Raw genomic sequence first — 23,269 nt, forward strand, 5'->3', positions numbered from 1 at the left:
ACTTTTAAATGTTGACAAAGAAAGGGAGGCGGTAATTTCATGCACTGGCCAGGGAAGTATACCATCTTTTAGGAGTGAAGAACAGGATGTGAGTGTGGGGGAGGTGCGTGAGGCATTATGTAGAATGAAAGGGGGTAAAGCAGCTGGAACTGACGGGATCATGACAGAAATGTTAAAAGCAGGGAGGACATAGTGTTGGAGTGGTTGGTATTTTTGTTTAATAAATGTATGAAAGAGGGGAAGGTACCTAGGGATTGGCAGAGAGCATGTATAGTCCCTTTATATAAAGGGAAGGGGGACAAAAGAGATTGTAAAAATTATAGAGGAATAAGTTTACTGAGTATAACAGGAAAAGTGTACGGTAAGGTTTAAATTGAAAGAATTAGAGGTAAGACAGAATGTAGAATTGCGGATGAGCAAGGAGGTTTTAGAGTGGGTAGGGGATGTGTAGATAAAGTGTTTACATTGAAGCATATATGTGAGCAGTATTTAGATAAAGGTAGGGAAGTTTTTATTGCATTTATGGACTTAGAAAAGGGATATGATAGAGTGGATAGGGAAGCAATGTGGCAGATGTTGCAAGTATATGTAATAGGTGGTAAGTTACTAAATGCTGTAAAGAGTTTTTATGAGGATAGTGAGGCTCAGGTTAGGGTGTGTAGAAGAGAGGGAGACTACTTTCCGGTAAAAGTAGGTCTTAGACAGGGATGTATAATGTCACCATGGTTGTTTAATATATTTATAGATGAGGTTGTAAAAGAAGTAAATGCTAGGGTGTTCGGGAGAGGGATGGGATTAAATTATGGGGAATTAAATACAAAATGGGAAGTGACACAGTTACTTTTTGCTGATGATACTGTGCTTATGGAAGATTCTAAAGAAAAATTGCAAAGGTTAGTGGACGAATTTGGGAGTGTGTGTAAAGATAGAAAGTTGAAAGTGAATATAGAAAAGAGTAAGGTGATGAGCGTATCAAATGATTTAGATAAAGAAAAATTGGATATCAAATTGGGGAGGAGGAGTATGGAAGAAGTGAATGTTTTCAGATATTTGAGAGTTGACGTGTCAGCGGATGGATTTATGAACGATGAGGTTAATCATAGAATTGATGAAGGAAAAAAGGTGAGTGGTGCATTGAGGTATATGTGGAGGCAAAAAATGTTATCTATGGAGGCAAAGAAGGGAATGTATGAAAGTACGTATAGTAGTACCAACACTCTTATATGGGTGTGAAGCTTGGGTTGTAAATGCTGCAGCGAGGAGGCGGTTGGAGGCAGTGGAGATGTCCTGTCTAAGGGCAATGTGTGGTGTAAATATTATGTAGAAAATTCGGAGTGTGGAAATTAGGAGAACGTGTGGAGTTAGTAAAAGTATTAGTCAGAGGGCTGAAGAGGGTTTGTTGAGGTGGTTTGGTCATTTAGGGAGAATGGATCAAAGTAGAATGACATGGAGAGCATATAAATCTGTAGGGAAAGGAAGGCGGGGTAGGGATCATCCTCGAATAGGTTGGAGGGAGGGGGTAAAGGAGGTGTTGTGGGCGAGGGGCTTGGGCTTCCAGCAAGCGTGCGTGAGCGTGTTAGATAGGAGTGAATGGAGACAAATGGTATTTGGGACCTGACGAGCTGTTGGAGTGTGAGCAGGGTAATAGTGAAGGGATTCAGGAAAACCGGTTATTTTGTATAACCGGACTTGAGTCCTGGAAATGGGAAGTACAATGCCTGCATCCTAAAGGAGGGGTTTGGGATATTAGCAGTTTGGAGGGATATATTGTGTATTTTTATACGTATATACTTCTGAACTGTTGTATTCTGGGCACCTCTGCAAAAACAGTGATTATGTGTGAGTGAGGTGAAAGTGTTGAATGATGAAAGTATTTTCTTTTTGGGGATTTTCTTTCTTTTTGGGTCACCCTGCCTCGGTGGGAGACGGCCGACTTGTTGAAAAAAAAAAATGTATATGTAGTGTGACCTGAGTGTAAGTAGAAGTAGCAAGACGTATCTGTAATCTTACATATTTATGAGAGAGACAAAAGACATCAGCAATCCTACCATCATGTAAAACAATTACAGGCTTTCGTTTTACACTCGCTTGGCAGGACGGTAGTACCTCGCTGGGTGGTTGCTGACTACCAACCTACTACTAATATGGAGAGTAAAAGAAAGGTGAAGAGAATGGTAAGAGAGTGCAAAAGGAAAACAAATGACAAAGTGGGAGAGAATGGTCAAGAAATTTTGCTGAGAATAAGAAAAAATTTTGGAGTGAGATAAACAAGTTAAGAAAGCCTATGGAACAAATGGATTTGTCAGTTAAAAACAGAGTAGGGGGGAGTTAGTAGAGGGGGAGCTGGAGGTATTGGGTAGATGACAGGAATATTTTGAGGAACTTTTAAATGTCGATGATAAAAGGGAGGCGGTAATTTCATGCACTGGTCACAGAGGTATAACATCTTCTAGGAGTGAAGAAGAGCAGGATGTGAGTATGCAGGAGGTGCATGAGGTATTACTTTGAATGAAAGGGGGTAAAGCAGCTGGAACTGATGGGATCATGACAGATATGTTAAAAATGGGGGGAGATATAGTGTTGGTGTGGTTGGTATTTTCATTTAATAAATGTTGAAAGGAAGGGGTAAGGGAGGTTTTGTGGGCGAGGGGCTTGGAATTCCAGCAGGCGTGCATGAGCGTATTCGATAGGAGTGAATGGAGACGAATGGTATTTGGGACCTGACGATCTGTTGGAGTGTGAGCAGGGTAATATTCAGTGAAGGGATTCAGGGAAACCGGTTATTTTTACATAGCCGGACTTGAGTCCTGGAAATGGGAAGTGCAATGCCTGCACTCTAAAGGAGGGGTTTCGGGATATTAGCAGTTTGTAGGGATATGTTGTGTATTTTTATACATACAGTGGACCCTCGGTTAACGATATTTTTTCATTCCAGAAGTATGTTCAGGTGCCAGTACTGACCGAATTTGTTCCCATAACGAATATTGTGAAGTAGATTAGTCCATTTCAGACCCCCAAACATACACGTACAAACGCACTTACATAAATACACTTACATAATTGGTCGCATTGGGAGGTGATCGTTATGTGGGGGGTCCACTGTATATGCTTCTAAATTGTTGTGTTCTGAGCACCTCTGCAAAAACAGTGATTATGTATGAGTGAGGTGAAAGTGTTGAATAATGATAAAATTATTTTCTTTTTGGGGATTTTCTTTCTTTTTGGGTCACCCTGCCTCGGTGTGAGACGGCCGACTTGTTAAAAAAAAAAAAATGTGTGAAAGAGGGGAAGGTACCTAGGGATTGACAGATAGCGTATGTAATTCCTTTATATAAAGGAAGGGGGACAAAAGAGATTTTAAAAATTATAGGGGAGTAAGTTTATTGAGTATACCAGGTATGGTAGGGTTATTATTGAAAGAATTAGAAGTAAGGTAGAGAGCAGGATTGCAGATGAGCAAGGAGGTTTTAAAATGGGTAGGGGATGTGTAGATCAAGTGTTTACATTGAAGCATATATGTGAACAGTATTTAGATAAAGGTAGGGAAGTTTTCATTGCATTTATGGATTTAGAAAAGGCATATGATAAGAGTGGATAGGGGAGCAGTGTGGCAGATGTTGCATGTGTATGGAATAGTTAGTAAATTACTAAATGCTGTAAAGAGTTTTTATGAGGATAGTGAGGCTAAGGTTAGGGTGTATAGGAGAGAGGGAGATTACTTCCCAGTAAAAGTAGGTCTCAGACAGGGATGTGTAATGTCACCATGGTTGTTTAATATATAAATGCTAGGGCATTGGGGAGAGGGTTGGGATTAAATTATGGAGAATCAAATACAAAATGGGAGTCGACTCAGTTACTTTTTGCTTATGATACAGTGCTTTTGGGGAATTCTAAAGAAAAGTTGCAAAGGTTAGTGAACAAGATTGGGAGTGTGTGTAAAGATAGAAAGTTGAAAATGAATATAGATCTGAGTAAGGTGATGAGGTTATCAAACGATTTAGATAAAAAAGAATTGGATGTCACATTGGACGGAGGGGGTATGGAAGAAGTGAATGTTTTCAGATGTATTTGGGAGTTGACTTGTCAGCAGATGGGTTTATGAAGGATAAGGTAAACCAAAGAACTGATGAAGAAAAAAAAGGTGAGTGGTGCGTTGAGGTATCTGTGGAGATTAAGAATGTTATCCATGGAGGCAAAGAAGGGAATGTATGTGAGTATAGTGGTACCAACACTCTTATATGAGTGTGAAGTGTGGGTTGTAAATGCTGCAGCAAGGAGACAGTTGGAGGTAGTGGAGATGATGTATCTAAGACTGGTGTAAATATTATGCAGAGAATTTGTAGTGTGGAAATTAGGAGGTGTGGAGTTACTAAAAGTATTAGTCAGAGGGCTGAAGAGGGGCTGTTGAGGTGGTTTGATCATTTAGAGAGAATGGAACAAAGTAGAATGACCTGGAGAGTGTATAAATCTGTTGGGAAAGGAAGGCGGGGTAGGGGTCATCCCCGAAAAGGTTGGAGGGAGGGGGGTAAAGGTGGTTTGGTGGGCAAGGGGCTTGGACTTCCAGCAAGTGTGTGTGAGTGTGTTAGACAGGAGTGAATAGAGACAAATGGTTTTTGGGACCCGACGAGCTGTTGGAGTGTGAGCAGGGTAATATTTTGTGAAGGGATTCAGGGAAATGGGTTAGTCAGAGTTGAGTCCTGGAAACGGGCAGTACAATGCCTGCACTTTAAAGGAGGGTTTTAGGACATTGGCAGTTTGGAGGGATGTCTAATCTGTCATATCTGAGCACCTTTGCAAAGACAGTGATTATGTATGAGTGATGGTGAAAATGTTGAATGGTGAAAGCTTTTTATTTCTTTTTGGATTACTCTGCCTTGGTGGGAAACAGCCGACCTGTTAAAAAAAGAAATTAAAGCTATTCTTGAGGATATTATGATGCTTGAAGGTTGTGGAATATATTGTACAGTTAAAATTTATATTAAAAACTGTTTATGAGTAGTGCATTTTGTCATTTTATGTTTTTCATTTCTGAAATATTTTATAGCTTTTCAAATAATTACCTATCTAAATTGACAGGATGATAATGAATTAGTATTGCTTGTATGCCACCTTAGTTCCCATTATTACATTAGGATGTGTTGCCCTTTTGTCATACAACAACTGTTAACAGTACTACAAGTGCTTTAATGCAGAGTGCAGGAAATCTGCTTCCTATCTCCAGAGCTCAAGTTTGGCTAACTAGCTTCTTGGCTCTTCATAATTGTTACCCATCCCACTTTCCTACAGTACTTTAAATCTCAAACTCACACATACCTACTGGATGTTAAAACCCCTACCACTTAAAATCTCCTTCACACCTTCCTTCCAACCCTTCCTGAATTGTCCCTTATCCTTCTTCTTGCCCACCCTGAATTTATACATTGTTCTGGTTGATCTCTGCTACTTCATCTTTTCTAAATGGTGAAACTAACACAACAACCCATCTTCCACTTCAGTTTTACCTTTTGTGCTACCATATACATGTAGTCTTATAATTTCTTAGCTCCTTATTGTGTGTATAATATACCACATGTTGATCTCAAAAATGATATTTCCAGCCACTTCACTGAAACATTTTGCATCCAATGATGATCTTTCCAGATATGCCTCAACACTTCTGTTCCTCATCTGTTCTTTGATTCATATTGCCTTTCACAGACCTATCTCTTAAAATATCCACTTCCAGCCATCTAAATGCAGTACTGTACATTTAATTCCTCCATACTCCCACCAGTCTGACAGAAAATCTCTCACTGACTTGCAGGAAATTCTGAGAAAATAAACTACCCCTCTTCCGTGACCCGTTTCTAATTTGCTCCATCACCCAGTACATGCGCAATACTTTTAACCTTACATAATTTAAGAATTAGCTCAGATCTGACTAGTTAGGTTAGTTAAGGACTTTAAAACCAAGGGATAATCATATTATACACATGTATATGGTGTTAGCAGTTAGGGAAACCTTAAGGTGTATTTAATTTTATTAGTACAGGTCGGCCATGACTAATCCCGCAGTCAGTAATCCGGTTCCATCAGTAATGCAGCACTAATTTTGACTAGCATAATTTAAAATTTCCAGGGTCACCGCACCAACCTGCTGCTACTGTATGGTGGCACTACTTGCTGCATAAGTCATTCCAATTTCATTTTCTCCATTTATTGTTATAACCTGCTCACTTTCAGCCCTATCCGTTGTTCTAATGAATAAAAGAAATGCTTTTTGTTGTATAAAGCACATACACCATACATTGTCCATAAAAGATAAGGTGGCTTTGAAGCCACTGTCGGTCGCCATGAGCTCAGCTCACTCAATTAAGCTGTGACCAGTAAATTTGGGCCTATGTATGAGAGAATAGGTCTGTGTGGTAAGTGTGCACTATATAAAAAAAAGTTGTAGCAAACAGTGCATAATGAGAAAAAACTGCGACCGTGTTTTTGGTGTAAAACAACGACTTTGCGGTGTATTTTCGTATGGTTTTTATGGATTTATTCTCGTTTTTTATGGTCTCATTTGATAGAATGGAAGATATAATACAGAAATAGATATGATTTTGATTGGTTTCACAATGGAAAGTACCTTGAAATTGAGCTCAAAGTAGCAGAAATGTTCGATTTTTGCCAATGTTCAAGAGTAAACAAATGATGTCATTGTCCAATACGTGTCCAACTGGCCAGTCTAATATGCAGTCACAAATGGGTTGACATTATTTATACAGTTATTACAATAATGCAGTGGTCTGCATAACAGTAAATCTATTTTTTTGTGTGTGAATAAAAATTCAAAATGGAGAGCAAGCGTAATATAAGAGGAGCCTGGGGACCTGACTAATGAACAGAGAAAATGTTGTTTAAGTGCCAGGAATGTCTGCATTGTTTATTCTGAACAGTATTTTGAAATTGGCATCTCTTGAAATTTGTGAGAGATTGGCCGAAATGCCTAGCCATGCTAGGTGTTCTAGTGGTACACTCTGTAATTATTATTTTACTACATGTAAACCACACAATAACCAAATTCTGTAAACTCAGCATTGTAATCCTTATAGAGAATAAACTTTTGAATTTAAATTACAGATTTCTAACCATTTTATTGGGTAGTTGAAATAGGTAAATGGGCAGTTTCTTCTACTCAGTCGACAGAATATGTTTTATAGTTTATTGTGTCACGTTCTTGGTAGTGGGGAGTAATGATAAGGCTTCGGAGGCTTCTTACTCTATTTGTGGTATCTGGGTACACAGGCAGTGTGTTGAGTGCCCATGGCCCAGGAGGAAGAGAGGGAGTAGACCTGTTGACTGGGTGAAGTGAGCTGCCAGTGAGAGAGAGAGGCAGGTCTGGGCATACTGAAGTGGCATAGGCCTATAGGTGGCAGCACGAGCAAGGCTCGTAATATGAACTCAGCTGGCAGACAGCATAGGCTGTCTATGCAGACAGTACAGGCTGTCTACAAATAGAAGAAATACTAGCAAAATAGCTATGAGTTTGATTGACTGGAACAATGGAATGAGCCAAAAATAGAGCTTAAAGTAGGTGAAAACACCGATGCATAAATATTGGGTTAAGTGTATTCTAACCTAACCACTCTGTAATCCGGCAAAATCACTAATCCGGCACCCTACAGGTCCCAATGATGCCAGATTAGTGATGGTCAACCTGTAATGCATATCACAAAAAAAATAATGAAATAAAATCAATTAGCATAACCTAACTAATGTGTTTGTGAATTTAATAAAGACTTTTATCAGCCAAGTCAGGCAAAATAGCAACACGGAAGACATTAAATAATATAAAAAAAATTCTTGTGCATGCATATTAGTAAGTCAGGTGATAGGGCTGGGTGGCAAAAAAAAGGGATGACATATTAGGAAGGACAAGCACACATTCTCAGCTATTCAGTCTGACTGTTTTCCATCTATGAGTAACACTTCTTTATTAGGTAGAGTAGCAGAAGGGAGAAGCATCAAGAGGCTGTGAGTATATCAGGCGACTACACTTAACCAGTCTGTCCACCCTGAGGTAATGCAATTACAGTAGAGTACATTGACATGGTAGCCACTATATATTTCTTTGCATTATGTTATGTTCATCCTTGGGATTATGAGGCATATCATCCTCCAAACACTGGTAAGTTATATTCCAGGACCTGGTGACATTTGCTGAAATTATTCATAATTAATAGTGAATATAATATTGAAGAATAGGTATTATGTAATGTGAATAACAAATGACCTGGTTTGGTAATAGAGTTGTGGATGAGTGGAACAAACTCCTGAGTACTGTCATAGAAGCAGAGACCTTGTGTAGCTTTAAAAATAGGTTGGACACTTATGTCCTTCCTGCCCGGGGGCGGAGACATTACCCTTGCAATGTGGCTCGTTTAACTTTTGACAGCCGAGAACTCCCGTCCTCTGTATATGTCGCGGGACATCGGTTACAAGTTCGGAAGGTGATACCTACACCGCAACGATGTAGAAATTGCTGGCGTTTTGGTCACCCAGCGAAATATTGCAGATCTATGGCCAAATGCCCAGTCTGTGGTGCCGACGACCATTCTAATACATCTTGCAGTCAACCTCCATCTTGCCTTAATTGTAATGAAGCTCACCCTTCGTACTCCCGCCGTTGCCAGGTCTACTTAAATGAACGTGAAATCCGTTGCCTCAAAGAGGCAGAAGGTCTCCCTTATGCTATGGCAGTTACTCATCTCCGCCTCCAAGGGAGACTACCCCGTGTTTCTTATTCTCGTGTTTCCAAACATCCCCCCACTTCTGGGGTCCCATCTTCTGCAGCCTCCTCTGTTGTTACCCCTCCCATAGCCACTCTGGCATCTAATCCTTTTGCTGTCCTTGGCTCTGACGTCCCGACTACAACTCAGTCTGTTCTCACATCTTCGCGTCCTTCCTCACAAGCCCCAGTATCGACAAGACCTCGTACGACACCTAATACCAATCGCCCCTCTACTTCTCAGAAGTCCAAAAAATCCACATTGCTCAAATCTTCTTTGCTCCTTCCTTCCCTTCTTCCACCTCCACACTTTACCTTTCCAGTCTCTGTACCTAGTTCTTCCTCTCTCTCTGGCTCTATTACAAGTGTGGAGATTCACCCTCCTCCTCGTACTATGCCTTCCACCCCCGTCCCCTCCCAAGTTTCTCCCTCTTCTGCCACCTCCCAGGTTTCTGCCTCTTTTGTCCCCCCCCACACTTCATCTCCAGTCCCTTATGCTCTTCCCTCCCCCTCTACTTTGGTTCAGTCCATTACTGTCCCAATCTTTACTCACCCTCCTCCTTCTATCTCCAATATGGTCTCCCATACATCTTTGAATTCAGAAACACTTGAAGCCATTTCAGAATATATTGCAGAGACTAAACCTTCAATGAACACTGATTCACTTCCTGTTCCTTCTCTTCCCTCTCCTCCATCTTCACAGCCCCATTCTTCGCAACGCTCCGTTCCTTCGCTGCTTGAACGTCTTCCAATGCCACCACACGTTGACTTTTCTAACCCCTCTAGTCCGTAGGTGCCTTTACCTACAGATTCCTGGTATTTTCTTCATCGCCGATCATGGCCTATTTACAGTGGAATATCCGCGGCCTCAGGGGTAATCGGGGTGAGCTTCAGATGTTGCTTTCCAGGTTTTCCCCTGTTGGTGCTTGCTTACAAGAACCAAAATTACACTCAGGTGTTTTCCAACCTATCTCAGGCTATAATTTATTGTATTCTTCGGATCCTTTCTCAGATGGGACCTTTAATGAAAGTGCCCTTCTTCTACGCAATGATATTCTGTACTGTCAACTATTTGTCCATACTTCGCTGCATTACACTGCAGCCCGTATCCACTTGAATAAGTGGTTTACAATATGTTCTTTATATCTCTCTCCTTCTCGAGCATTTTCTATCCCAGACTTTGCCTTTCTTGTTTCATCCTTACCACCACCACTTCTGTTACTTGGTGATTTTAATGCCCACCATTTCCTCTGGGGGGGTCTCATTGTGACTCACGTGGCATCCAGTTGGAGGCTTTTCTCGCATCTCACCCCCTCCATGTTTTAAATACGGGTACTCCTACCCATTTTGATCCTCGTACTCATACTCTCTCTTGCATCGATCTATCAGTCTGCTCTTCCTCCACTGCACTAGACTTCACCTGGTCTGTTCTACCGGACTTACATGACAGCGATCATTTTCCAATCATTCTTACTTCTCCTTCCTATTCACCACCTTTCCGTAGCCCTCGCTGGCAATTTGATAGGGCAAATTGGGATCTTTACTCACACCTCACTGCTTTTAGTGAGGTTCCTTCTTCATCCTCCATTGATGAGCTCCTACACCTCTTCTCGACGTCAGTTTATACCGCAGCTTCTCATTCTATACCCCAAACCTCAGGCAGGCATTCTCAGAAGTGCGTGCCTTGGTGGTCTCCTGCTTGTGCTCGTGCAGTACGTTTGAAACGTGCTGCATGGGGCAGGTACCGGTACAATAGAACCGCTGAGAGACTTCTTGATTTTAAGCAGAAGCGTGCAATCGCTCGCCGTGTCATCCGTGAAGCTAAACGCACTTGTTGGCGAGACTATGTTTCCACCATCACCTCTGCTTCTTCTATGAGTGCAGTCTGGAAAAAAGCGAGGAAATTGAGTGGTAAATACTCTCCTGACCTGGCTCCTGTTCTACGGGTCGCTGGTGTTGATGTAGCAAACCCTCTCGACGTTGCCATTGAACTTGGCACACATCTGGTCCGTATTTCCCGAGGGCTCCATCTATGCCCCTCGTTTCTTTCCTCAAAGTCTGCCAGAGAGTTAGTACCCTTGGACTTTTCTTCTCTCAGAGAAGAACAGTATAATGTGCCTTTTACACTTCAAGAACTAGAGGCAACGCTCTCAGCTTGCCAATCATCGGCAGCTGGGCCTGACGACATTCATATTCGTATGTTACAACATTTACATCAGTCAGCCCTTGTAGTCCTCTTACACCTCTTCAATTTTATTTGGGCACAAGGAGTTCTTCCCCAGCTGTGGAAATCTGCCATTGTTCTCCCTTTCCGCAAACCGGGTACTACAGGACATGATGCCTCCCACTATCGTCCCATCACTCTTACTAGTGCAGTTTGCAAAGTGATGGAACGTCTCGTAAATCGACGTTTAATGTGGTATTTAGAGACACACAACAGTCTCTCCGCTAGTCAATATGGCTTTCGTAAGGGTCGTTCTACCATAGACCCCTTACTACGCTTGGATACGTATGTTCGTAATGCCTTTGCGAATAATCACTCAATTATTGCCATATTTTTTGACCTTGAGGAGGCATATGACACAACTTGGAGGTATAATATTTTGGCCCAGGCCCATTCCTTAGGCCTCCGAGGCAATCTACCATCCTTCCTTAAGAACTTTTTAACTGACAGACATTTCCGTGTTCGAGTCAATAATGTTCTTTCCCCGGACTTTGTCCAAGCTGGAGGTGTCCCTCAGGGATGTGTTCTAAGCACAACACTTTTTCTCCTTGCTATAAATGATTTGGCCTCTGTTCTTCCACCCAATATTTGGTCATCACTCTATGTTGATGACTTCGCTATTGCTTGTGCAGGCGCTGACTGTCATCTTATTGCAGTTTCTCTCCAGCATGCGATCGACCGTGTTTCCACTTGGGCCACCACGCATGGGTTTAAATTTTCAAGTACCAAAACTCACCAAATTACTTTCACTAGACGCTCTGTTATCTCCGATCATCCTTTGTATCTCTATGGCTCCCGTATCCCCGAACGTGATACAGTCAGGTTTCTAGGCCTTCTCTTTGACCGTAGGTTATCCTGGAAACCTCACATTACCTCTCTGAAGGCAACTTGTCACAGCCGGCTAAACCTTCTTAAAACCCTTGCTCATCTTTCCTGGGGAGCTGATCATCGAACTCTGCTTCGCCTACATTCAGCCCTCGTTTTATCGAAACTCGATTATGGTGACCAGATTTATTCTGCGGCCTCTCCTGCTACCTCTCTAGCCTTGACTCTATCCATCACCAAGGATTACGTTTGTGCCTTGGTGCTTTTCGCTCTTTCCCTGTTGAGAGCCTCTATGCAGAAGCGAATGTTCCATCCTTGTCTGATCGCCGTGATGCCCATTGCCTTCGCTACTATGTACGCTCTCACGATCTACACAATCCTTCCATTTATAGAATGGTCACCGATATTAGTAGACATTCTTTATTCATTCGCCGCCCCTGTTTGCTCCATCCCTTTTCTCTTCGCCTACATTCACTCTTGTCTTCCCTTCAGTTACCGCCTTTATATGTTCATGTAGCATCTCACTTTTCCCTACCCCCCTGGGAAGTTCCAGCTGTTCGGGTCTGTTCTTTCTCACTCCCTTGCTCGAAAGCTCAACTGCCTATGGTGGCTTCCCGCTCTCTTTTTCTTGATCACTTCCACTCCCATTCTCATGCCACCGCTGTGTACACAGATGGCTCTAAGTCTTCAGACGGCGTCGGATTCGCAGCAGTGTTTCCGGACAGCGTCGTGCGGGGGCATTTACTATCTTCGGCTAGCATTTTTACTGCTGAACTGTATGCCATTCTTGCAGCACTTATTCGTATCGCATCTATGCCTGTGTCATCATTTGTGGTAGTCTCAGACTCCCTTAGTGCTCTACAGGCTATACGAAAATTTGATACATCTCACCCCCTAGTTCTCCGTATCCAACTTTGGCTACACCGTATCTCTATGAAGCATAAAGATATTATTTTTTGTTGGGTCCCTGGTCATGTCGACGTACAGGGCAATGAACAGGCAGACACTGCTGCGCAGTCAGCAGTACATGACCTACCAATTTCCTATAGAGGTGTTCCATTTCTGGACTATTTTGCTACAATAGCTGCCCACCTTTGCGCCCGTTGGCAACAACGTTGGTCAACTCTGCTTGGTAACAAACTTCATTCTATTAAACCGAGCATAGGTTACTGGCCGTCTTCTTGTCATCAGTGCCGTGGTTGGGAGACCACTCTCTCCCGTCTTCGCACTGGCCACACTCGTCATACTCACGGGTATCTCATGGAGAGGCACCCTGTACCTCTCTGTGAGCAGTGTCAAGTTCCAGTATCGATTAGCCACATTCTGTTAGACTGCCCTCTCTATCAACGAGCACGCAGAATTTACCTCCAACGCCGTCTTCGTTCTACTACTCTCTCTTTACCTTCCCTTCTTGCTGATGGACCCTCCTTTAATCCTGACTCTCTCATTGACTTCTTGACAACGACTGATTTACTCCACAAACTCTGATGATGATACCTTACGCACTCCCCTCAGCCCTTTCTAGCTCAGTCTCTTGCTGCCCTTTACCCTTTCACCATCCACTGCTCCGCTGTTATCCGTAACCTATTACTCATCCACCTCCCTTTTGCCACCTGATGCCCTCGCTTCCTTCCTGCCCTGCAGCGCTGTATAGCCCTTGTGGCTTAGCGCTTCTTTTTTATTATAATAATAATAGTAAGACATGAACACAAGCAGATTTTATTGCAAGAGGACACCTGTACCAGCGAACAGTGTGTGGAACTTGCAGGATATGAATTATTTGTTCCAGATTTATTGTATTTTCATGATATTAACATGTTATCCATATACATACACTTAATGGTTTGTTTACACCATTAAAACCAGCAAAGAAATTTCTGAATTATGAGTTTGGTGACATATACTGTATGTTACCTTAACAGCAAGAGAGTAGCATCATTGTCACCATGACAACAAGGTAGTAGCATCACTGTCACCATGCCAAAAAATAGAGTAGCATCACTGTTACCATGACAACAAAAGAGTAGCATCACTGTCACCATGACAAAAATAGTAGTATCACTGTCACCATGACAGAGTAGCATCACTGTCACCATGACAGAGTAGCATCACTGTCGCCATGACAACAAGATAGTAGCATCACTGTCACCCTAACAACACGACAATAGCATCACTGTCACCATGACAAGAGAGTAGCACCACTGTCACCATGCTAACAAGAGAGTAGCATCACTGTCACGATGACAAGAGTAGCGTCACCTTCACCATAACGAGAGAGTAGCATCACTGTCACCATGAAAACAAGAGTGGAGTCGCCGTCACCATGACAAATCAGTAGCATCGCTGTTACCATGACAACAAGAGAGTAGCGTCACTGTCACCATGACAACAACAAAGTAGTATCAGTCACCATGACAATGAGGCAGTAGCATCAGTCACCATGACAACATGAGTAGCATCATTGTCACCATGACAACATGAGTAGCATCACTGTCACCATGACAACATGAGTAGCATCACTGTCACCATGACAACATGAGTAGCATCACTGTCACCATGACAACATGAGTAGCATCACTGTCACCATGACAACATGAGTAGCATCACTGTCACCATGACAACATGAGTAGCATCACTGTCACCATGACAACATGAGTAGCATCACTGTCACCATGACAACATGAGTAGCATCACTGTCACCATGACAACATGAGTAGCATCACTGTCACCATGACAACGAGACAGTAGGGTCACTGTCACCATGACAACATGAGTAGCATCACTGTCACCATGACAACATGAGTAGCATCACTGTCACCATGACAACATGAGTAGCATCACTGTCACCATGACAACATGAGTAGCATCACTGTCACCATGACAACATGAGTAGCATCACTGTCACCATGACAACGAGACAGTAGGGTCATTGTCACCATGACTATGAGTAGCATCAGTCACCATGACAAGACAACAGCGTCACTGTCACCATGACAAGACAACAGCGTCACTGTCACCATGACAACAAGGAAGTAGCGACATTGCACCATGATAACGAGAGTAGCGTAACCGTCACCGGTGGCCTGGTGGGTAAAGCTCCCGCTTCACACACGGAGGGCCCGGGTTCGATTCCCGGCGGGTGGAAACATTTCGACACGTTTCCTTACACCTGTTGTCCTGTTCACCTAGCAGCAAATAGGTACCTGGGTGTTAGTCGACTGGTGTGGGTCGCATCCTGGGGGACAAGATTAAGGACCCCAATGGAAATAAGTTAGACAGTCCTCGATGACGCACTGACTTTCTTGGGTTATCCTGGGTGGCTAACCCTCCGGGGTTAAAAATCCGAACGAAATCTTATCTTATCTTATCTTAACAAGAGTAGCATCACCGTCACCATGGCAACAAGTGTAGCGTCACCAATACTGTGACAATAGCCGAGTACTGTCACCGTCACCATGGCAACAGGAGAGCAGCGTCACCGTCACCATGACAACAGCTAAGTAGCGTCACCGTCACCATGACAACAGCTAAGTAATGTCACATGTCACCATGACAACAGCTAAGTAGCGTCACCGTCACCATGACAGCTGAGTAGCATCACTGTTACCATGGCAACAAGGAAGTAGTAGTATTATTATAATCAAGGGGAAGCGCTAAACCCGTAGGATTATACAGCGCCTGGGGGGTTGTGGAAGGCATTCAGGCTTAATTCGGGGAACTGGAGCACAGATCCAATTCCCTAAATCAAGAGCCCCTCGCCAACATCAAGGAACCTTCCCTGATTATTATTATAATCAAGGGGGAAGCGCTAAACCCGGAGGATTATACAGCGCCTGGGGGGGATGTGGAAGGCATTCAGGCTTAATTCGGGGAACTGGAGCACAGATCCAATTCCCTAAATCAAGAGCCCCTCACCAACATCAAGGAACCTTCCTTGAGGGGGAACCTTCCCTGAGGGGAACAAGGAAGTAGCGTCACTGTTACCATGACAACACTAACGAAGGGAGCAGCTGCCAGTCCACATTTTCTTGGCAAACAGCAGCAGGGTGAGGCAGCCCTAGTGTTGTGTTCTATATATTTTATAATAATAATAATAATAATTTCAAATCGTATTAAAATCCACAATAATTTTAAAGATCATAGTAAGTTTATTCAGGTTAACACAAATGCAGTTACATATATTATCATAAATAGCAGCATATGTGTAAAGAACCTAAGATAACCCATAAATGTCAGAGCGACTTATTTCCATTGGGGTCCTTGTCTATTACAACTTATGTTCATAGACGATGTGACCTGGGCGGGGGAGGGGGTAAGCAGAACTACTGTTAAAGCTCCTGGGCCGAAGGAGAGTTTACTTGGGTTACATTATTATTATAATAATGGGGAAGCATTAAAATCGTAGGATTATACAGCGCATGTGAGGGGGGATGGAAGGTATTCAGGCTCAGTTCAGTGAACCGGAGCACAGATCTAATTCCCTAGATCAAGAGCCCCTCACCAGCGTCAAGGAATCTCCCTTGAGGGGGTTGGGTTACAGTTGGTGCGTCTGACGGAATGTAATACAGTAATTATTACCTCCGAATCCTTCCTATTAGAAGCCTGGGTTAGCCTGGACGGTAGAGCATCGGACACGGCTCGAGCCCCTCGGCCACCCTTCTGTTTATTCATCGAGTTATTTATTACAACTTAATTTGAATGAATGGATGATTCACACACATACATGCAAAATGCTTTGATTAACATTCACTCAGTTTCCGTCTTCCTAAAAAGCACAATGACCTCACCGTTGAGATGTATCTGAACTACATCTTTATCTGATCCAGAGTGCAGGCACCTGTACCGTCTACCTCTAGGACTAGAGTCCGGGTGTTAGATATGAAGAGTGTATATTACAGTCGGGTGTTTACACAGGAATGTGTGCAAAGAACTGAGGAGCACTGAGACTTGACAAGTACGTCTCCACAGAACACATCCACTCCATTGGAACAGGTCACCTTCCTACTGGCACAGGTCAACTCACTGCTGGTATAGGTCATCTCACTACTGGTACAGATCATTACTACTGGCACAGATCAAGTGACTACTGGTATAAGTTATCTCGCTACTGGCACAGGTCAACTCACTACAGGTCAGCTCACAAACAATGTCCAGAATATCTTGCTGTCAATTTTGTCAAGGTTGGGAACCAAAGTTAGTTTAATATGTTTATTATGCACCCCATACCCATCCTGTGGGCGGTAGTCAAAAGATTACAGAGGTACATAATTGGTCCAGGGACTGGACTCCAAAGTTTTGATAGCTGAGCAAGTTACAGAGGTAATGAACTCACAATTTACAAAGGTAATGAACTCACAATTTACAAAGGTAATGAACTCACAATTTACAAAGGTAATGAACTCCAGGTAAGTCTGGTCACAATCATGACAAGTTACAAAGGTATTTACAGATTACAGAGGTACGTAATGGGTCCAGGGACTGGGCCCCCAAAGTTTTGATAGCTGAACCAGGTACAAAGGTAATGAGCTCACAAGTTACAAAGGTAATGAATTCTGTAGAATGGTTACTTACGTTTATACTTTGGCTACAATCATGAACAAATTATAGAGTAATGAGCAATTCACACTTCCACACCCGGTCACAACTGTAATGAGTTATTGGTGCAAATATTGATTGTTGAGTCACACACACCACACACACACACACACACACACACACACACACACACACACACACACACACACACACACACACACACACATACACACACACACACACACACACACACACACACACACACACACACACACCACACACACACACCACACACACACACGCACACACACACACACACACACACACACACACACACACACACACACACACACACACACACACACACACACACACACACACACACACACACACACACACAGATAGATAGTAGGAAGTATTTCTTCAGTCATAGAGTTGTAAGGCAGTGGAATAGCCTAGAAAATGACGTAGTGGAGGCAGGAACCATACACAGTTTTAAGACGAGGTTTGATAAAGCTCATGGAGCGGGGAGAGAGAGGGTCTAGTAGCAACCGGTGAAGAGGCGGGGCCAGGAGCTAGGACTCGACCCCTGCAACCACAAATAGGTGAGTACAAATAGGTGAGTACACACACACACACACACACCAAAGCAATCATGGTACTAGGGGGAGAGAGCACAACTTTGTAGTACCCACAGTCATTGGCCAGGCTTCAAACACCTTTTATTGTACAGCAATAAAGGAATGGAACAGACTGCCTGCACATGTCAAAGCCAGTCATAGCATGAACCAGTTCAAGAAGAGTGCCAAAATGTAGCTACAGAAAGGGAGGGGAATGATTTTCTATTTTTTAGCTAACATACGTGTAAATTTTGCCTTATTCCTAGTAATGACCCTCGTATTGTAGATAGTCTTAATGACCCTCGTGTAGTAGATAGTCTTTTTAGTATAATAACAAGATGTTATCTTCATTATATAATAATAAGAAAATATTATAACCTTTATAGTATTATAATAATAAGGTAAAAGGACCCCAATGGAAATAAGTCACTCTGTCTGACTTTTTTGAGTTATCCTAGGTTCTCTACACATATGCTGCTATGTATGATAATTCTATGTAACTGTATTTGTGTATATCTGAATAAACTTACTTACTTAATTACTGATACAGGTCATTACTACTGGCACAGGTCAACTCACTACTGGTATAGGTCATCTCACTACTGGCACAGGTCAACTCACTACTGATACAGGCCATTACTACTGGCACATGTCAAGTGACTACTGGTATAGGTCATCTCACTACTGGTACAGGTCAACTCACTGCTGGTATAGGTCATCTCACTACTGGCACAGGTCAACTCACTACTGGTATAGGTCATCTCACTACTGGTACAGGTCATTGCTACTGGCACAGGTCAAGTGACTACTGGTGTAGGTCATCTTACTACTTGCACAGGTCAACTCACTACTGGCACAGGTCAAATGACTGCTAGTATAGGTCATCTCACTATACAGTACTATACTGGATTGAATGATAATTGCAATTTATTTAAAACTAATAATATTTATTTTATTTCTTTGGCAGAGGGAGGAGCCAGATACAGTTGTTAAGAAACAATGTCAGGTCTACCACTACTTCCTGGCTACACTGTCTGCAACCCCACTGTGAGTGGTGATCTGTGGTAACCTGGCCTATATTGACCAGACCTGGGATGACCTGACCTGTGGGGACCCTGACCTTCAGTGACTTTACATCTGGTGACCTGATTTGACCATGATTTCATCTGTCTCAGCTCATCAGTTCCATCATCTGAACTCATAATTTACACTTTCTCCTTATCGAATATGTTGAAAAAACTTACACAATGGACTTACACAAGGACTTACACAATGGAGCAAATCTCAGGTCAACTGTATCTTTATCCCAGACAAAGACTCCCTGGTCTTCACCTTAAAGCAACCACTGAACCCATTGAAATTGTGTCTATGAAAGTGAAGAGTCCCTATAAGATCTCCACCCTCTAAATTACCCTCATTTGTTGCACATACCTAAAAATCTGATGATTACCATATTCCTCTTTCTCAACATATCATTTTACCATCATAACCTCTCAATTTCTGTTTGACCTCTATCCTTTTAAATATTTTTATCTCTTATTTCAAAATGCCTTTGTGACTTTCTATTGTGTCAGCTATTTCATTTCTTTCAGTGGATTATTCCAGTTTAAGTGCATAATATCCATCGTCTAAACTCATCATTTCACTAACCACCTTTTTTTACTTTGTCTCACTTCATTACTCTTCCTGTTTCAAACTGTTTTACCTACACAAAAATAAAACAGCCTTGATGCTGTCAGAAGGGATATAAGCCAAGGAATTAGAGTAATTTTCCCTTTTATTGGCTGAAACCTGAATATATACAGTATCTCCTGTTCTGCAGATGTAGTATGACCCTTACAGGTCAAAATGAAATTTCAGAAAGACATACACATACAGCATATTTCCCAAAAATCTCCAAAATCAGTAGGCATCCTTTCTAAGATATGGTACTATGTACCCTTACTCTTTACCACTCTCTCATCTACCCTTACCTCACCTATGGTATTTGTGCATGGGGTGCAACCACAGCAAATCACCTTAAACCAATAATAATCCAACAGAAAGCTGCTGTGAAATTGATTACAAACTCCTCTGCTAGGCAACATACCCCACTGCTATTTAAGAGCTTGAATCTGCTTAACATACAAAATACAGTACTCATTCATATTATTGTGCCTACTACATACACAGAACATTATTCTCCAGTATTTATCTTCCTCACAAACTCCCTGAGAACTACAACAGAACACATTTACATAACACAAGACACAAAACACTCTGATATCCCTCGTGTTCATCTCTTCCTATGCAGAAATGCTATGCACATAAAGGGCCCTAAGATCTGGAATTCATTACCTGAACATACAAAAGAGCCCCTTCCTGCACACCAATTCAGGTCTCTGCTTAGAAATCACCTCATCTCCCAAAATTAACCACACAAACAGTACATGTTATTGCCACCAACAACTCAAAAATTCCTAAATATTTTAAGGTTATTTCAAAATTAAAATGGTTCCAATCTCATTATGTAAAATGTGCTAAAATATAATACTGTAACCTATTAATCAGTTCATCTCAATTATAAATTCAGTTACTACTAAACCACTAACTACCTCTTAAAATAAAAAAAAACAATGTTCAATTCGAACCAACTATGTTATATATGCCTAGTATTAAGTAGTCTGTTAAGCATTAGGTTTAGTCTGCCTGAAATGCCCAAGCATGATAGTGGCTTTCTTTGTACTTAGCAAATCAAAATTGTAATTACATAGTATAAAATATGCAAAGAGATAAAATCCTTAACCCTTACAATAATCTTGTACTTTCTAAAAAGATAGTCACCAGGTTATGACATGACACAAGGAAGATATCTACTATTTATCTTTCCCGAGGAAATCAACTTGATTCAGATCTTTGTGTTGCTATGAGCTCAGATGTGGTGTGGGGCTCATGATGAAAGCTATGTGAAGAAAAAGTCACAAGGAAAATTCTAATGCAGCTTAGCTTAACTTAAAATTGTAATTTGTTTTGCAATTTTTTTGTTATGTTTTCCTCGTCAACCCAAAACATCATACACACTAACATATAGTATCAGATCTTTCAACTTTGCCAGAGGATGCATGTTGTGATGCAACTAGCTGAGTACAACAATCTCTCACATCTTAGCTAATCTTTGAATGGAGTGTTACACAATTTCCCTTCTGTTGACACAAGTCTTGTGGTAAACCCCCAAGGCCTAGCTCTGTCTCCTGCAGCCCCATGAGGATTTCTCCACATGATACATGTTGTAATGGGACCCTTACTCTTACAACATTTACTTAAACACAATACAGAATATAAAAGTTTATTATATTTTCATCCTACATTGCTGATTTTCACACTTTTCCTCTTTTTAGCCTACAATTTTTAAGACTGTGAGTATAATTGTATAGTTTAACTTTGGGATAGCTTTAGGATTGCTTTAGGATTGCTTTAGAATAACTTTAGAATTGCTGTAGGATAGCTTTAGAATTACTGTAGGATAGCTTTGGGATACCTTGAGAATAGCCTTAGGATAGTTTAAGGATAGCCATTTTTGTGCATGGTTCCATCTCTGTTTCACACACTTTATACTGTCATTTCCATGTAAACAGTACCACCAGAAATACTTAACTCTTTCAGGGTTTGGGCCTGTGGTGGTACGGCTTACGAGCCAGGGTTTTTGACGTACTAGTACGCCTAAATTCTAGCGCCCTCAAATCTAGTGAGAGAAAGCTGGTAGGCCTACATATGAAAGAATGGGTCTATGTAGTCAGTGTGCGTGGTATAAAAAAATCCTGCAGCACACAGTGCGTAATGAGAAAAAAAAACTTTGACCATGTTTTTGGATTAAAACAGCTACTGCACTGTATTTTCATATGGTATTTATTGTTGTATTCTAGTTTTCCTGGTCTCATTTTATAGAATGGAAGACATATTACAGAAATTGAGATGATTTTGACTGGTTTTACAAAGAAAAGTACGTACCTTGAAATTGAGCTCAAAGTAGCAGAAATGTTCGATTTTTACCAAAGTTCAAAAGTAAACAAATCATGTTATGCATCCGATACACGTCAACTGGTGAGTCTAATATTCTTTCACAAGTGCGCTGATATTATTTATACCATTTCTACACCAATACAGTAGTCTGCATAATAATAAATCTTCTATTTTTTTGTGAGAATAAAAATTCAAAGTGGAAAGCAAAAGAATGTAAGAGGGGCATGGGGACGTGACTAATGAACAGAGGAAATGTTATTTTAGTGCTAGGAATGTCTTCCTTGTTTATTCTGGACCCTATTCGGAAATTGGCATCTTTTGAAATTTGTGTGAAATTGGCAAAATTGCTAAATTCTGACCACTGTATTGGATAGTTGAAATCGGTAAATGTGTGGTTTCTTGTACTCACTCGATAGAAAAAATGGAGTTCTAGCGAAATAGTTATGATTTTTGCCGACAAGTATACTGGAATTGACCGAAAATAGGGCTCAAAGCGGGCAAAATTGCCAATGCATAAACATCATCAAGACCGCTAACTTTGCGAGAGCATAATTCCGTAAGTTTTCCATCAAATTTCATACTTTTGGTGTCATTATGATCGGGAAAAGATTCTCTATCTTTTCATAAGAAAAAAATAATTTTTTTTTTTTTTAAATTTGGGGGACCCTTAGAACCAGTCTCTGAGAGGGCCTGTCAACCCTGAAAGGGTTAATAGCCCTGCCTTAGTCTAGCAGTGAGAAGTGTCTTGTAGTCTACTGATATTGTTGCTTTCTCCATAGACTTGTTTTACTTGAAACATCTCATTATCATAGACATTGGATCTCCTAGTTTTTATTTGTACTCTTCTTTCATCCAACTCATATGCTAGTTCTTTTCTAACAGTATTTCTTAAACGTGTTTGAGAAACCAAAATCATATACAATATTCTCTTTATTTAAGGGTAATTTAGACAAGGCATAACTTTATCATGTTCCCTGAGGCCTATATTAGAGGGAATCCACAAAGTTTAACACTAATTTCTTTTTCAATGATTTGTGCTTCTGTATCTGTATCTGGCTTCATACACAAGCCTGTTAGGTAAGACACATATGCAACAGTTAGGTATCTTTATTTGAAATAAAGATGCCTAACTGTTGCATATGTGTCTTACCTAACAACCTGTTGGTATTTTATACCATTTTAATATACACAAGCCTGTTATATTTAGAACTCTGGCTATGTAGAGCAGGTATTGAGGATAGGGAGATGGAAACAGTTAAATTCTGCAACTGTAGCTTTTACAATCTTCAGAGCATTAAGTATAGCAAA

General features: G+C 41.4%; 1 protein-coding gene across 6 annotated transcripts in view; it reads left to right on the top strand.

The window, feature by feature from the left end:
• The window catches only part of LOC128695561 (EF-hand domain-containing protein 1-like), a 101,554-nt gene that overhangs the window by 12,486 nt on the left and 65,799 nt on the right, over positions 1-23,269 (top strand). The window contains exons 1-2 of one of the 6 annotated variants that reach the window (XM_070093178.1): positions 15,930-16,938; positions 18,930-19,009. In XM_070093178.1, the coding sequence (XP_069949279.1) occupies positions 18,962-19,009 (48 nt within the window). In that variant the 5' untranslated portion in view covers positions 15,930-16,938; positions 18,930-18,961. Of the gene's footprint in view, positions 1-15,929; positions 16,939-17,744; positions 17,948-18,929; positions 19,010-23,269 lie in introns of those variants that run through there. The other 5 variants (XM_070093179.1, XM_070093174.1, XM_070093177.1 and 2 more) reach the window with 5 other exon arrangements.

This window comes from Cherax quadricarinatus, chromosome 42 (genome assembly GCF_038502225.1).
Source record: "Cherax quadricarinatus isolate ZL_2023a chromosome 42, ASM3850222v1, whole genome shotgun sequence".
Classification (NCBI taxonomy): domain Eukaryota; kingdom Metazoa; phylum Arthropoda; class Malacostraca; order Decapoda; family Parastacidae; genus Cherax; species Cherax quadricarinatus.